This window comes from Psammomys obesus, unplaced genomic scaffold (assembly GCF_907164565.1).
Source record: "Psammomys obesus unplaced genomic scaffold, mPsaObe1.curated_primary_1811, whole genome shotgun sequence".
NCBI lineage: Eukaryota > Metazoa > Chordata > Mammalia > Rodentia > Muridae > Psammomys > Psammomys obesus.
Window position 1 is genome coordinate 1,131,898 of NW_026595981.1, and position 15,838 is coordinate 1,147,735.

General features: G+C 46.9%; 1 protein-coding gene across 1 annotated transcript in view; it reads right to left on the bottom strand.

Moving 5' to 3' along the window:
- Window positions 1-234: 234 nt before the first annotated feature.
- The window catches only part of Rpa1 (replication protein A1), a 50,207-nt gene continuing 34,603 nt past the window's right edge, over window positions 235-15,838 (bottom strand). The window contains exons 8-17 of the mRNA XM_055620164.1: window positions 15,690-15,792; window positions 14,233-14,301; window positions 13,917-14,109; window positions 13,645-13,784; window positions 13,119-13,267; window positions 10,971-11,103; window positions 7,782-7,958; window positions 5,762-5,869; window positions 2,450-2,536; window positions 235-1,169 (exon numbers count right to left, since the gene is read on the bottom strand). Of these exons, the coding sequence (XP_055476139.1) occupies window positions 1,071-1,169; window positions 2,450-2,536; window positions 5,762-5,869; window positions 7,782-7,958; window positions 10,971-11,103; window positions 13,119-13,267; window positions 13,645-13,784; window positions 13,917-14,109; window positions 14,233-14,301; window positions 15,690-15,792 (1,258 nt within the window). The 3' untranslated portion in view covers window positions 235-1,070. The remainder of the gene's footprint in view (window positions 1,170-2,449; window positions 2,537-5,761; window positions 5,870-7,781; window positions 7,959-10,970; window positions 11,104-13,118; window positions 13,268-13,644; window positions 13,785-13,916; window positions 14,110-14,232; window positions 14,302-15,689; window positions 15,793-15,838) is intronic.

Consider the following 15,838-nt stretch of genomic DNA (forward strand, 5'->3'; position numbering starts at 1 on the left):
GCTGGATCATCAGCATTCCTGGGCTCAATGGCTTTTCCTTTTTTGTGTTTTCATTCCTTTAAAGATGCATTTCAGGGTTGCAGACATTAGAAAGACTGATTTCTAGGCCTCAGTCTAATCTCTGAGTTTGTAATGAGTTAACATCTCTCCCTAGTGAATATTTATTATGAAAGCTAATTAATTGCTTTCCAGTTACAAGAACCCTTTACAGTCAAAGAAAGTAGGATCCACAAACAAAGATATACTGTTTATTCAAACAAAGCAAGGAGAACAAAGGGCTTCTCTCTTAAATTCTATTTAACACAGCTTTAATAAAAAACGAAATAGACTAATGCAAAAAAAAAATGTCCAGGTAAAGACATGTGCGCCTGGCAACCAAATGCAGCATTAATTCAAGGGAAAACTCAAGCAATGCTTTGTAGTTGTCTGGATGTCCCTAAGGGCCAGCAAGTCAATGCTTATCAGCCATCCTCAGAAGAGACAATTTTGATTACTATCAGACCCATCTGACTCAGTCTATTAAATCTATTAAGCCCTGAAGGAAGGATATTCAGATATTAAGGATAGGCCTTTGATTAATAATTCTACCCTTTTGCCATTCCAAGCATTAGCAACCATGTGGTACCTCAGCAAAGATTGAGCCTGTGATTCCAGAGAGAGACACCCCCTAGACACCTGGCTTCTCACCCACTCTCAGCCCCCCAAGACAGAAAGGTGCCACCACTGGAAAAGCAAACCCCAAGTTACATAATTTATTATCCACAGAGGAGGGTTAGTTACATGTGCCATAATTCCTGTTTGAAGATAACAAAATCTTAGTAAAGCCGAAAGCCTGAAGACAGGAGGGACGGGCGCTCCGCGACCTGCCAGTGCAGAGCTGCCGAGGAAGGTTACCCGCAGCCCGCTAAGCACACTGTCTTTTGCTACCCTCGAGTCTCAAGAAAGCCAGCAGGGTGCCGGTCTCCCCCAGAGGCTCTGCACTGTGAAGCCCTCACAGGAGGGTGGGGAGAGAGCCATTCTATTTCCCTTCTTCACTTTCCAACTCTGGCGGTCCAGGAGGGCTGTTCCCATCACATGTTCCTCTTGATGTTCATGATCAGCCTTTTGCTATACTCTCTGTAGTCCACGGGCTTCACGTCCATCACAGTGGCCTTAATGCGAGATTCATCCTTGGAAAAGAGAAAAGCCATTGGTGAGTGGTAGAGCCTGGCATGGAGCGGTGGAGGTAACTGTCTTTGCTCCAGTCGATTCAATGAGTCCAGCAGGAAGAAGGAAGTTAAGAAATTCTGAGTGCTGTGAGTTCCTGGAGATGATCAGTAGCCAGACTCCCCTCTACAGACCCTCTCCCCATCCTTGGCACCCCATGCAGACTCAGCATCCTTCCGGAGCAGCCTCCTCTGGAGGGAGTCTCCAGTCTCTACTGTTTTTAGGTGGCGGCAGAGGGAGTTCAGAGCAGCCAGGTAACTTGCCCTGGAAGCTCATTTTCATCTAGAAAAGCTGAAAAAAGCACCTGAAACTGCAGGGAATCTGCCTTCAGCTCCAGCTCTGGGCTAGGTAACCTCTCTGCTCTTCACCATCCCCGTTCACCCCAGGAAGAGAGAACCCTACAATCGCCTTTAATCCACCTGACTTTCTGATGCTATCACACTAATGTTCATTTAACACAACAACTAATGTATCTATTCACAGGTACTAAGCCGATAACAGCTCAGAATGTACAAGCTCTGTGGCTGCAGGGGGTTGGCAGAACTCTCACTCAGCTTGTCTCCAGGAACTAAACAGTGTCTCTGAGGCAGAACAGGGCGGTATCTAGAGGCACACCAGTCTAGCCGGGGCCTTCATGCTCCCCCATGTGCTTGGTAAATGTACTGATGCTCGAAGTCAGATTGCCTGGCTTGGACTCTTGGCTCTGCCTCTCCATGGCTTTAGGTTCAGTCATTCTCTGTATGCCTACGTCTTTCCATGGTAAAACTGGGCCAAAACTCCACCACAGAAGGTGCTGTAAGGATCGACAGATGACAGATGGATGGGGGGCAGGGCAGTGGCTGTCCAGTAAATGCTGCTTATTATGACTATGCAACTCTATGACATTAGGGCTAATTTAAAGCCTTGTCCAAGGCACTTTTACTAGCACGTGTTATTTGTTTACTATCCTGAAGTTTAAAACCTAAATTGTGGGAAGTAAGAATCTACATACGTTATTTTCTGAAACTATACAGACAACAAAAAAATCTCTTAAGGCTGTAATAGAAAAGGCCATAGATGCTTCTCCCTCAAGTGTTTAGACAAGATGCAACCCCAAGCTGGCTTCTACATGAGCATACAAGCTGCCAACGGCACCGCAGTGCAGGCTGTCAGGCCATAAGTGTGCACGCAGCAGGCCTCCCACCTGTGGGTAATTCCACACAGCGATTCCCACCACAGCCCTCTGTCCCATGACCTTACTTACATTATAGGTCTCCAGCTTGACCCTGATTCTGAACGTAAATGATCGAAAGTTGGCATTCTGGAAAACCTCTTCAAATGCCTGCTCATTCTGTAAAAACAACACATGCAAACTACTGGAAAACACCTATTAAACTGTTGAAGAGACTGAGAAATTATCATCCCCAAAAGTTGAAATTACTTAAGAATGACTAATTTGTAGGTGCTGCTTTACCACATAAAACTAAACAGCCTCCTGCATGCTGTAGTCACGTTAGATTACTTACAATCCCACGCGAGCACTGCATGTATTGCTCAGTGAACGAGAAGGAAAAATCATCTGCACACGGCCAATAAATGTGCAAGTTACTCCCCAAATATGTCTGCTCCCTAGCTGGCTGGATGTGTGGATGCGGGAACAGACTCCACTAAACTCGCAGAAGCAGAACCCTGCCTGTCAGTGCTAGGGAAAGGAAGAGCGGATAACTGTTGCTTAAAGGGCAGGAAAATGGAAACATTCTAGACATGGAAAGTGAAGCCAAAGGCCTGACAACGTGAATAGGGCTAATGCCAATATATATTTCAAAATGATTCCAATAGAAACAGAAAAACAACATAAAATGGTATTTTTATGTATATTTTACCTAAATATACTAAAATTTTTAAACACTTTTAGGAAACACATTCCTAAAAGTTGGAATACTCGTTGGGGAAGATATCCGAGACCCGCCCGTCGTCTCCTCAGCTTGAATTAGGAAGTGGGTATGGGAGGCTGGAGAGTCAGTTTGGTGGTTAAAAGCACACCCCGCTCTTGTGAAGGACAGGCATTTCCTTCCTGGCACCCACATGGTGGCTCAGAACCGCCTGCAGCTCCAGTCCAGGGATCTGACGCCCTTTCCGGGTCTCCTCAGGCACCAGGCGGGGAAGTGGTCAGCCACATATAAACCCGTAGGTAAAACACTCACCCCCAAAGTCAGTCATAGCTGAGCAGGAGCTGGGCCTGGCGGCACAAGCCCAGCCCCAGGAGGGCAGGGGGATGTTTATGAGTTTTGGGGCTATACAGTAAGAACTTGCTCAAATTTAAAAAGATAATAATTAGTTAATAGGAAACAAAACAAAACAGAAAAACCCAAAAAATAACAAAGCCAACACTGAAATAACTGAAGAGGGCTGAGGAAAAGCTAGTCACATTGGCTCAGGCCTGTAATCACAGTATCCCGTAGGCTAAGCAAGAGGAGTGAGAACGAGGCCAGCCTCGGCTACGCAGGCTAGCCTGGGCTACAGAGTGAGAGCCCGGCTCCAAACAAAATGAAACAAAAGAATTGGACGGAAAAAGCACTACAACGAAAATTGTTCACGCTACCACACACTTAACCATTTCAGCCTCTGGGGTGCAGCTTATTGATGTGAGCAGGTGGAGGAGGCGGGTGGGGCGGGCAGCTCCGGAAAAGGCTACAAAATGTCTTCCTCTTCCCCACTCCTTAAACGCTATCAGATTGGCTTACTCTATTGTAATTTTTGTTTGTTTTTCAACAGGGTTTCTCTGTGTAGCCCTGGCTGTCCTGGAACTCACTCTGTAGACCAGGCTGGTGCGGAACTCGGAGATCTGCCTGTCTCTGCCTTCAAGTGCTGGGATTAAAGGCGTGTGCCGTCACTGCCTGTTTTTTTTTTTTTTTTTTTTTTAAAAGCTGGCCTTTTCTTTGAGGTGTGGTGGGGTGATACCACTGAGACACTCAGCCCTTCTGTTTTTAACTTTTGAGACCATGTTCACTAAGTTGCAAGTTGGCCTTTAACTTTCTCCTGCCTCAGACTGTGAGGCATAAAATGAAGGCGCTTAAAACTTTACATAAACTAACAATTCATATAAGCTAAATACCCCTGCAAGTCACACCAGTATGAAAATAGCTTTATCACAGACTTCTTTCTGTAGATGTTATTTGAGAATAAAAAAATCTCCAGGCTTTCAGCATACGAAGAAAACGTGTGAGGCCTTCAACACCTCAGCAGACATCACTGCCCCTTAGGGTGAGAGAGGCCCGGATGCAGACTCCCAGAACAGCATGGTTCCCGAAGGAGTCCCGAATGTCCTCACTCTCCTGTGCTACAACAGTCAACCATAATAAGCTCATAAAAAATCCTGAGAGGCTGCCCGGAGCCTAAAATCTGATATGAAAACACAGGGCAAGGCAAAACAGATAAAAGACAGCATTGCACTTTAAAAGTCAATCCCAGTTATCTCTGTGAAAAGACTTCTTGGGACTATTTTCAGAGACTTCACGGAGGATTTAAAAAGGAGGCAAGGGCAGAGCCAAACAGAACCAAAGACAGAAAAAGTAAGAGAAGCACATCAGAACACAGGACAGAATCTCCACTGCGCCCTTTACAAGTATCTAACGAACACAGAAGAATGGAGGGGAAAGGACACTGTATGTACAGATGCCGACTTCTACGGCCCCAAAAATACAGCTTTTAGTAACTAGTCCTCAACTCAGCCAGTATCTTTCTTACATTTGGTATAGACCCTAAGCTGTTCTCTGCATCTATAAATCTAGTGTATAAAAAGGCAAATTAAAAGGTGAAATTAGTGATTTTAAAAAATGTTTGCTGTTACTGTGTGGCACGCGTTCCAGGTGCACACATGGAGGTCAGAGGACAACTCTGGGACGCCGTTTCTCCTTCTACCTCCACATGGGTTCCAGTCAAGTTGGGTCGTCAGGTGCACAAGGCAAGAGTTTCCCTCACTGAGCCACCTCAGGGGTCCCAACTCACCTCTTTACTACACACACACACACACACACACACACACACACACACACACACACATTTGGGACAGGGTTTTGCTATGCAGTCCAGGCTAGCCTTGAACTCACTAAGTACACTACTAGCTTGGCCGCCTGGAACTCTGGGTGATCCTCCTGCCTCGGCCCAAGCGCTGAGACAACAGGGAAGAACCATCACCACAGCAGGTAAGGTGACTTTTAAAACAAAGCCGCTTCCTGTGACCCTCATGTGATAAAGTACCTGTGTGTGCACTTACTCCAAGGCGGGACTCAACTTTCCTAACAGGTGTTAAAAAGCACACCCGAACCCTGAACCGTCTCAGAAGACACCTTGTAGCTCTCAGTGACTGGAAGTCCTGGGGCAAAGGTGGCTGTGCGCCTGGGTAATGTGACTGTACGTTCCCCACGTCACTACCTATGTCAGATGCACACAAACTGGACAAAAGATGAGTTCTTATTCAGTGCCAGGAGAACCCGTATGCCACACCCAAAGAAGCGCGCAGTAAGCGGCCCAGCGGAGCAGCACTACCTCCCAAAGCTCAGAAACCCACGCCAACCTTCTCCTTCAGCTCCCCGAGGTACGCGGTGCTCTGCCCAAGGATGGCCTCCGCACACTCCTGGAAGCACGTCACCCACTGATTCTCTTGAAAATCTGCAATATTTACCTAAAAAACACAACTCTGTTATTTCAGCAAATAAAAAGCATGAGGAGGAGGGGGGTGCTCTTCTCCTAACGGAACTTCCAAGGGAAAACGACACTGCCATCATAGTCCCCGACTTCAGTGCTTTGCTTTAGAGGCTCCCGCCTCAGTCATCCTGTCTCCCACTTTTCATACAGCGTCAGATAAATCACACAAGCAACCCAACACTTATCACAGAGGAGGCTGTGTTCTGAGCACACTTCAGGGAGGCTCGGCTGAGCGAGCCCCAGTTAACTGCAAGCGCTACTATGCCGGTTCTGTACCACAGGAAGAAGTTTAAACCGCAGTTAGCTCAGTCCTAGAGAGGATTCAGACCTCAGGAGACGGGCCAGCGGAACTCCTGCAAGGCATCAGCCAGCTGCTCCCACTGAACCAAAGTCTGTGCACTGAAGTTATGCATGAGCCACCATAGCGACAGCAGGCTTTTTTTCTGTTATTTTACTTACTTATTTTCTATTTTTGTTTTTTACTTATTTCTGTTTTTTGAGACAGTACATAATGTAGCCCACTCTGCCCTCATCTCCCTGCCTCAGGCTACCAAGGACCGAGTTCACATCTGCATACTTTTTACTCAGTGGGCGCTGTTATGTGGATGAACCAGGAGGCCAGAGACTATATGTCTTTCACGGCTACTCTCCAATCACCCTCTGAGACACTAGGTGAACAGAGCTCAGCAACCGGCTAGGCTGATGCCCGGCAAGCTCCAGGCCTGAAGCTACCTACGTGGGTTGGGGATCTGAACTTGGGTCCTCACACTGGGGTGGTAGGCATTTTAAAGAGCAGTACGAAATGGTTCTAAATCATTTCAACACAGCTAATTTCAAAGCCAGCATTAAAGACCTTCAACCTGCTACCAAATCTACCCAGCAACAGAAATAAGCACCCCATTTATCTATCTTGTTATTTTACAACAGGGTTACTCTGTTTAGCCCTAGCTGTCCTGGAACTTGCTCTATAGACCAAAGATCTGCCTGCTTCTGCCTCTCAAGTGCTGGGATTAAAGGTGCGTGCCACCACCACCCACGACATTTCTGTTTATTTTTTAAGACCCGGTCTCATGTAGCCCAAGCTAGCCAGCTGGCCTTGAACCTGCTTTGTAGCTGAGGATGACTCTGAATGTCTGATCCTCTGCCTCCACCTAAGTACTAGGATTGCAGACACGTGTCATCCACTGAGCCACAATCAGCCTAATAAGCTGTAAACTCTACGGCCATCACAGTCTTCTACTCACTCAGCGGTCAGTCACTAAACAAAGGAACTAATAAAACAAAAGGACATTTAAGATGACTCCAACTTTTCAAAGTAAATAACTTCACACAGCTGTAATATCTCTGATTATCTCTTTAAAATAAATTCCCTGTAGGTGGCTACTGTATCAGTAAATAGAAACATTTGTAAGGCTTTGGACTCATTACTTACTGTCAAACCAAACCAAAGCAGAGTGACAGCAAGAACCACAGTCTGGCACACTCCTCTGAAGCCAGCTCCACTAAGGCTGAAGAAACAGAGTATCCACAAGAGAAATAACACTGACACTGGCTGGTTAGTACGGTACTGCTCTCCAGAAACGTGATTTCATACTAACTTATCTTCACAACAGTTAGGCAAGTGCCACCAACACTGTGACCCAGTATCACAGGAGGCTGCCTTTCCGGCACAGAGAAAGCTTTCAGCAGCAGGAGCGACTGCGGTTCAGCAGGGCAAAGGCCTTCCCTCCTTATTTACAGAGCAGCAGCAAGCTCCAGCATGGACTCAGTTCTGAGTTCCTCACCGAGGCGAGCTCCCCTCCAGGGCTCTACCATCGCACCCCCAGTGTCTTGACCATGACAGTTAGCTGATGAACAACACAAGACTTCTCACGATCCACTCGACTCACCGACAAGATCATGCGGTATTTGAAATTGGGAAATTCCCGGTCACACTTCTCACACCGGTACAGCCCATTCTGCTGGTCAATCACTTTCTTATTGCAGTCCTGAGTTGGGCAGGCCTGGTACATACAGTTCTCTTTGCGAAAAAATACCACCGTTGCCACAGTGCTGAAATAGTCCGCCTGTAGGAAAGAAGGACCACAGAGCCCAGTGTCAGCAAGCCACACTCAGGTCTGGGACAGGCGGCTAGAAGCTGCCCTTCCTTGCAAGTGAGGCGTGCATGTATGTTCTAGTTCCCACACTCACAGAATCGGTCACTCTGTGGTTTCAGAAATCATACATGCTACATGCAAACCCACAGAAGTAACTAACACTCAAGTACATTTTTTTTTTTTTTTTCCAGACAGCATCTCACTAGCTGGCCTTGAACTTACAGTGACTGGTCTGCCTCTGTCTCTAGAGTGCTTAGCCACCACCAGGCCACATAACTTTTAATTTATAGTTCCTATTTGTTGTGTACGTGTATCTCCGTGTGTATGATGTCCTCATGTGTATGAATGCAGGTGAGCATGTGCGTGGCGTATTTGTGGAGGTCAGGAGTCAGTTCTCCACTGTGAGTTTCAGGGAACTCAGGTTTTCAAGATAGCAGGAAAAGTGCCTTTCGAAACCGAGTTATCGTGACAGCACATAATATTTTTAAAATACTTTTCAAAATTACATGTATTTATTCACTGTGTGTATGTGCATTTTTTGTATGTGTACATATATACCACAGCCTGTGTGTGCAGGCCGGAGGACAACTTGTGGGGTTGGTGACTTCCCATGTGAGTGCTGGAGACTGGACTCAAGATGTCAGGCTTGGAGGCAGGTGCCTTCGCTCACTGAGTCACCTTCCTGGCCAAGCACATAATTCTTTACAACAACAGTGAGTTCTACCCTAAGCCTTTCTTGTAACAATCCAGAGAAAAACCTTAGGTCCAATGAGACTTTCGGTCAGTCTCCTCACCCTGCTGCTGTGAGCAAGACAACCTACAGGTAACATCAAGACGAAAGGTAATCAGGTAAAATTCAGCTGTCAGTAACAGACAGCTAGTTCACAGCCTTGACAGGATCAAGTTCAAGGGAATGCAAAAACACCACGACTAAGGCCTTCTAAATGGAAAAATCCCCAGTAAGGACCTACGTCATGTTAAGGGTAGATTACCTGCCTTGAACCCCACACAGAAGCTCTTGGTTTTGGTTTATTCAGTAGACCCTGAATTTAGAGCCAGGCCACCACCCCCACCCCTTTGAGACAGGCTCTCACTATGTAGCCCTGGCTGTCCTGGGCTTCATTCAGACCTACAGACCAGGCTGGCATCAAACTCACAGAGACCCACTTGCCTCTGTCTCCCAAGTGTTGGGATTAAAGGCGTTTGCCACTCTGCCTGGTTCATACTGGCTCTACTTGATGTCTCAGACCAGAGGGGCAAAACAGTGTGACCAGTTAAAGAGACTGCGCTGGTCCCCAGTTTAGACAGCTTTAGGGGTAGAAGCAGTGGGCACAGCGCTGTGCAAGTTTGCCTGGTCTCTCACGCACAAGGGTTTAGCCCTTTAGTTCCACAGAACTGAATATGTAAGACAGCCTGGGGCTGGAGATGGGGTGGGGTGGAGAGATGGATGGGGGTCAAAAGCACTGGCTGCTTTTTATAGAGGACCCAAGTTCCCTTTCCCAGCACCTATATGGTTGCTCACAACTACCATAACTCCAGGTCTAAAGGATCTGGTGCTCTCTTTTTGACTCATTTGGTTCACGTGCAGGGAGAACACTCATATACGTGTAAACAAAGAAAAACAAAACAAAGGGAGCTCAGACTGATATGGCGGCTCAGGGGTGAGGGCAACTGCTACCAAGCAGGATGACCGAGTTTGGTCCCTGGGAACCCCCGGAGGACTTTGACTTCCACACTCAACAGTGGAACATGCACGCCCTACCCCAAAGAAAAAAATAACTTAAAGAGTTAATCTGTATTTCCAGGTTAGATTCAGACTCAAAACTTGTAAGCGTGAGTGCAGACAGGTGTCCTGTGTAATCAGTCCTGATTGTATACTGTCTATCTTTAAAGACAACCAGAATCTAGCCACTGTTGAATTCTCAAGATGCCCCATAACAGTATTATAAGTTGCTGTGTATGACAATGATGGATTAAGTGCACAGTGAAACGAGACAATGAGGAAGAAAATCTATATTGTACATGATGACAAAAAAGGTGGCTGATATTTTGGGAGCACAACAGAAAGAAATGATTTAAACATCCAAGAGACCGCAGGTTAGACCACGGTAGGACGAGGATCATTAATACACACAGAAATGGAAGCTGCACCTGAAGTCAATACCAGAGCCAGTCGCTGGTAGGGCAGCAGCGCCTCTCAGCCTGCGACGCAGTCTAAAACAGGAGCTGCCTGATGCTCAACAACCCGAATTACATTCCGCTCAAACACCCAACACGGACCCAACACTGCACCGCAAAGCTGGGTCATCGCCATTTCCTCAGGATCCAGGAACTCTTCACACCAATCCTGCCTGACACCCCTCAGCACACGCAGCCTCTACACTAGCCATGACTGAGCCGCCAACAACGAAAAGCGAAAAGCAGTAACGTAGAGCTCTGAAGCAGGGCTCTGGGGTCCCAAGGCTCTGGGGTCCCAAGTAAGAACATAACCCTGAGCTGGCACCTGAAAGCAGATTTCAAAACTCAACCGTTTGCCACTTTCTGGGCCTCTGTGAAGTGAGGGGTGTGAGGTACTGCACTTTGAGGGTTCTTCTTTCTTCTATCCTTCTCTACCCTCTTCTTCCACATTTCCAACCCCTATACTAATAGATCAAACTTGCCTGTCAGGATATCTAATTTCTTGATTCTTCTTGGTGCATGACTACTAAACAAACTGCAACCACCAGAATCCACCACCACCCACCCACCCACGAACCTCTAATCATTTATATATATCTGAGAAGTTCCCAGAATTCCCAATACCACATACTTGCAGACACTATCTGCTGCTGGCAAAACCACGCCTCTGCTAGAGCACGAGGCAAATCATAGCCATCCGCTGTGAGGCAGCCCCACACCCCCACACCTGGGGTTAAAAGGAATATTCTTAAAATATTTCTGTGTTTTCAAAAGAAACCCAAATCCCCAAATTTCATGAGGTACCTTGTCTCCCTGACCCAGGTTCTCCGACTTTGCTTCGTACAAAGTCTTCCAGTTGGTGCTGCCTCCTATGGTGCCTCCACTCCTGAGGTCAGAGATGGAAACCCCATCTAAGGCTTTTCCTTCTGAGTCAAACCTGGAAAAAAACAACGTTGATAGGAACCTTACATCCCTCTCAAATGTGCTGTTTGAGTACACCAGCCACCAGCTCTCACTTGGGTCCCAGTCCTTAGTCCACTGAAGAAATGCAATGCCTTTCTTTTGATCTCATTTGCTTTGATGCACCTCCTAACCCTCCCCAACCCCCTATCAAACAGTGCCAAAGCACCACAGCCCCTTTCTCCAAAGTGGGCTGCATATTAACAGCCATGAACAAAGCCAGCAACAGAGAGTAACCCTGGCACAATCCCTCGGGCTTCAAGCCTTCACCTCAATCACCGAAATAAATCAGATGAAAAGGGACATTTTTGTTTAATGAGTCAGCCAAAAATGTTTTCATGGGAGGAAAATCTTTTAAGCCTAATCAGTTATGGAACTCAATGTACGACTCCATCAGAAGGCGTTATGTGCCATGTTAAAGATTTGTATTCTCAGTGGGAATTTGTTTATGCAAATATCAAGGTTAAGTTCATTTATATAAAATTATTATTAAAATTGATTATAACTCTTGACCATCTATTGGCTAACTAACCTGAAGGAAAAGAGGCCAGGTAGCAAGAACACTGTTAGTGGCAGAGAGCAGAGAGCCTGAGATTAAAACCTGGTCAAGCACCCAAGTAGTAGTGATTTAATGCTGGCCACGCAAAGGACTGACTCCCTAAAAAGAGCCCACTCATCAGAGTGGCTGCAAACCATCACCTTTTCACTGTCAGGTACACAGCCACATCCGTCAGAGGACAACAAGGTCCATAGATCTGTTTCACCACTGCCAGCTGCATATGTTCACACTTTCAGAACCAGACATTTGCCTCCAAAGACAGCTCCTCAGGAGTCAACAGAGTAAGGAGACAGGCAGCCCTTCTCACAATGAAAACCCATCCCTTAGTGCCATGACCTAACCGTCGCTGATCCCTGCCTGGGTGGGTGTGTGCACTGAGCTTCCCGTAGGTCGATGACAGGGTATTTTGTTCAGGGGACAGACACGCCTGTTTGTGTTCTCTGTGATCACGGTTACTGACAATGAAATATGAACACCTTACTGTGGGCAAGCAATTAACCTCGAGTTGTGCTCAGAGCCCGGAAGAAAATCAACCGAAAAAAAAACAAACCAACACCACAGTTGTTTTAGGTCAGACTCTTAAGGAGCTCTGTTGTGTAACGCAATGCTAGTTAAATACACGGATGCAGACCACTCCTGACGACGGACTGAGTGACACAGACACCCCAGATGTTCTATCAAACTGGTTTATATCAGACTCAAAACAAAAACAAGGCACATGAAATATGAGCTATTTTTGAGTCCCCTAAACTGTAAGACACAGCTGGAAACCATGCATGACCCCCTGTGACTACAGCTACACAATTTACTAAGCTTGGGCTAGGTAAAGTATTTTCTTTGACCACCTCAATCCTCAGGATGAAGTGCTCTTCCAAGGCACAGTTTAATGCCTTAAAAAGCTAGATATGGTGTGGAGATTTTAACAAGCTCTCCTCCTCTCTCTCGAGTGCTTTGGAAATGACAATGTAAAGCCAACAAAGAGCTCATTGTGTCCATTGTGCTCTATCAGATCCCAGTGAATACACACCAGACGATGTGACCAGCTCAGAGACCCAGCAGAGTAAGATAAAGTGCATTCTCCCCCACATCAGCTGCCCACAGCTCACACGGAGGAGCAACAGATGCTCTCAGCACAGTTCTTCAGCACGCAGCTGCCAAAGTCTTGCCGAGCCCGCTCGGGTGGGCTCAAGGTCAGCATGCAGCACTTACATTCCAACTGCATTCTCCGACATTAGGGAATCACAGGCTTGTCAGTTTAAGGGCTTTCAGGCCATCCCCTCAGAAGGCATAATGCCTCCAAGAAGCACAGAAGCCACTCCATTCAATAGCAGAGGCTTGGCCAACAGCCTGGCTGAGGCCCACAGGCTAATGCTAACCAGCTCTCCCCAGGGCCTGAGCGCAGAAACCCCTCAGCTGAGTTCCACAAAACCTACCATCCACGAAGCTTATAGGCCTCTGGGATGTCAGGATTCACAATGACAGTGCTAGATGATAGGACAGAGAGGCTCCGCCCACCAAAGTCAGAAACTCGGGCTCCTTTGATGGCCATCACAGGCTGCCTAGAACCGTCAAACCTGTCGGCCTGCAAAGCAAAGGCACATAAGCATCACAGCAGGAAGAACGTACAGGGTTATTTTGTTTTGCTTTGTTTTGTTTCATGAGGAACAGTCAGTCGTAGAGGAATGGTTAGTGTAGGTGGACTCGCGATAAGACAGGCTTCACACTCAAGAATCTGCTTAGACTTCCAGGAAAACTAACCCATCTCTACCTTCCTGAGGTAGAGGAAGAAGTCCACCATGGGAAGCTGAAATAATCCATCATCTCACATGTGAAGGATTTCAAATAATTGCTAGACAGCTCTGTACCTGTACTCTGTACTCTGTACCTCTGGAGCCAAAGCCCCAGAGCTCAAAAGGAGAAGCACCGCGCCCACAGACCTCTACCCAATCCAGGACTCACATCTTCTCCCCACAGAGTCGCAGTCACCACTTTCCCTGACTTGTCCATCAAATAGATGTTTCTCTTAGCAACTTCTCTGTTGTTAGACTTCACTGTGATTTTAGTTACATCTTCATAGCTCTTGCAGATCCCAATTATGTCTGAAACAAAGAACAATTTGTAACAGCACAGATTAAGGCTCCTCTTAAAACACGAATGGCAAACCCCATTTGTGCGCCAGTCCACACACTGGGCACATGATCACTGCTCTCTGCCCTCGGCCGCGGACGTACCTACAAGGGAGTCTTTAGACTTGCTCTCTAGGTCACCAATCCCTGTGAAATCAAACTGAACTGTGGGTAAATGATGCCCATCCTCACAGGGGAGGACAGACGTCTCGTTATTGAAGGTCATCTCGTAGTCATTTTTAACGGCTGAGAATTGTTTGTTTGCGATCTTCAGAGTGCCTTTTGAGAAATAATACACCTGCAAAAGAGGCCAAGTCGGGAAATGCTGGCCAGTCCATCAAAACCCCTCCCCACAAAACCCTGCCCGGTACTCATGGCACCCACTGTCCTGCGTGTCAGCTCTGATTCACCACTGTCTCACCTTGTTCACTTCGATAAGGGGAAAGAATTTGTCCACCTGCTCGTTGAAAGCAGTACCTCTGATCTCACCCTGCAAAAGCAAGTGAGAGCACATTACAACCTCGCGGCTAGACTCACTCTGAACAGTAGAGCAGGCTGTTTTGATAGTAAGAGGACGTCTCTGGAGCACCAGTGCAAGTGTAAAGAGATCCTCAGAGAGCTGCAGGCGTTTCAGAAGCTCGTATGTGTAGTCACACTTTCAGGCCCTCAGTTCTGGTAAGAGAAGTTCAGCTGGCTGAGCCTCTAGTTGTAACTGAGCCATCTACGTTAAAACATAAAATAAGGAGGCTGGCAAGCTGGTTCAACAGGTAAAGGTGCTTGCTGTGCAAGCCTGGCCACCCCAGTTCAAGTCCTGAATCTCACGTGTAGGTGGAAGACGATCACTCAACCAAGCTGTTCTTAGCCTTCACACATGTATGTGTGCATGTACACACACTGCAACGATTTTAAAGCTTTACCCAAAACATTTAAGAAGGAAGAGTTGACTATTCCAATAATGAAAACATAAAGTTCTGCTCCTCTGTGACAGGCTCAAAGCCCACGGGAAAGCGTGCCGAACCCCGATGATTCAGCAGTCTTCCCCACGCCTGCAGCCTAAGCGCAGGGTTACTTCACAGTCAGGGGCTGCTGCCAAAACCCTCCTAACAAGTCATGCTTTCAAGTTGATTTCACTGTTACTTTTCTGTCAGGCAATATGTTACAGATGGATAAGAAAGCTAACTAAATGGATGAAATCTTACCCAGAAAATCTGCAGGAAATTAGTTTCCAATCCTGAATCTGCCATCACAGTTAAGATTCTTGCCATGCTATGCCATAACAAGAAGAAGAGGGGAGAAAGCTCCAGAGCTTTGACCTCGACAGTAGCATTTTGTTTGTGTGGTTATTTTGCTGGCATGTCACATCCATGCTTCAGGTCAGAGAGGCCAGGAGAGGGCACTGAACCCCTGAAACTGGAGTCACAGATTGTGGGAACCACCATGTGGGTGCTGGGAATTGAACTCAGGTCCTCTGGAAGAACAGCCAGTGCTCTTGGCTGCTGAGTCATCTCTCTGGCCACTGCATTTTGCTTTAGGTGGGTTTATATAATCAGAAACCACCCAAAGTAGTCAGAGCTGAGCAGCTGTTGCCTGCCTCCTGCGGAAGGCAAATGCCCGCTCTTTAGCAGGTAACACATCCATGGCTTCAACTGAGCCTCCAGCAATGTAATTAGAGCGCGACAGCCCCTCCAGCCTGGGGGACTGTTTACAGTATACTAACTGCTATTGTTAAAAATGTTTTATCTGATGTTTAGCCCTAGACCCTAGACAGTATCAAAATTCCCCGACAGAAAGCTCCAGTGACAAGCATATTTCTCTCTGGCCACTTCATGGGCATCAGAGCTGAGCCCGGATTCGAGGAGGCTGGTGGAGCGTACTCACGCTTTCATCTACAAGCTCTATGGAGAAAAGCTTCCCTTCCCCTCTGGAATTGCTCCAGGTACGAATCTGGCTTTTGTTGGTGACACGGGCACAAATGGTCCACCTAAAAACCAAACAGATAACAGTAGTGTTTGGAGCCTTTTTTACTT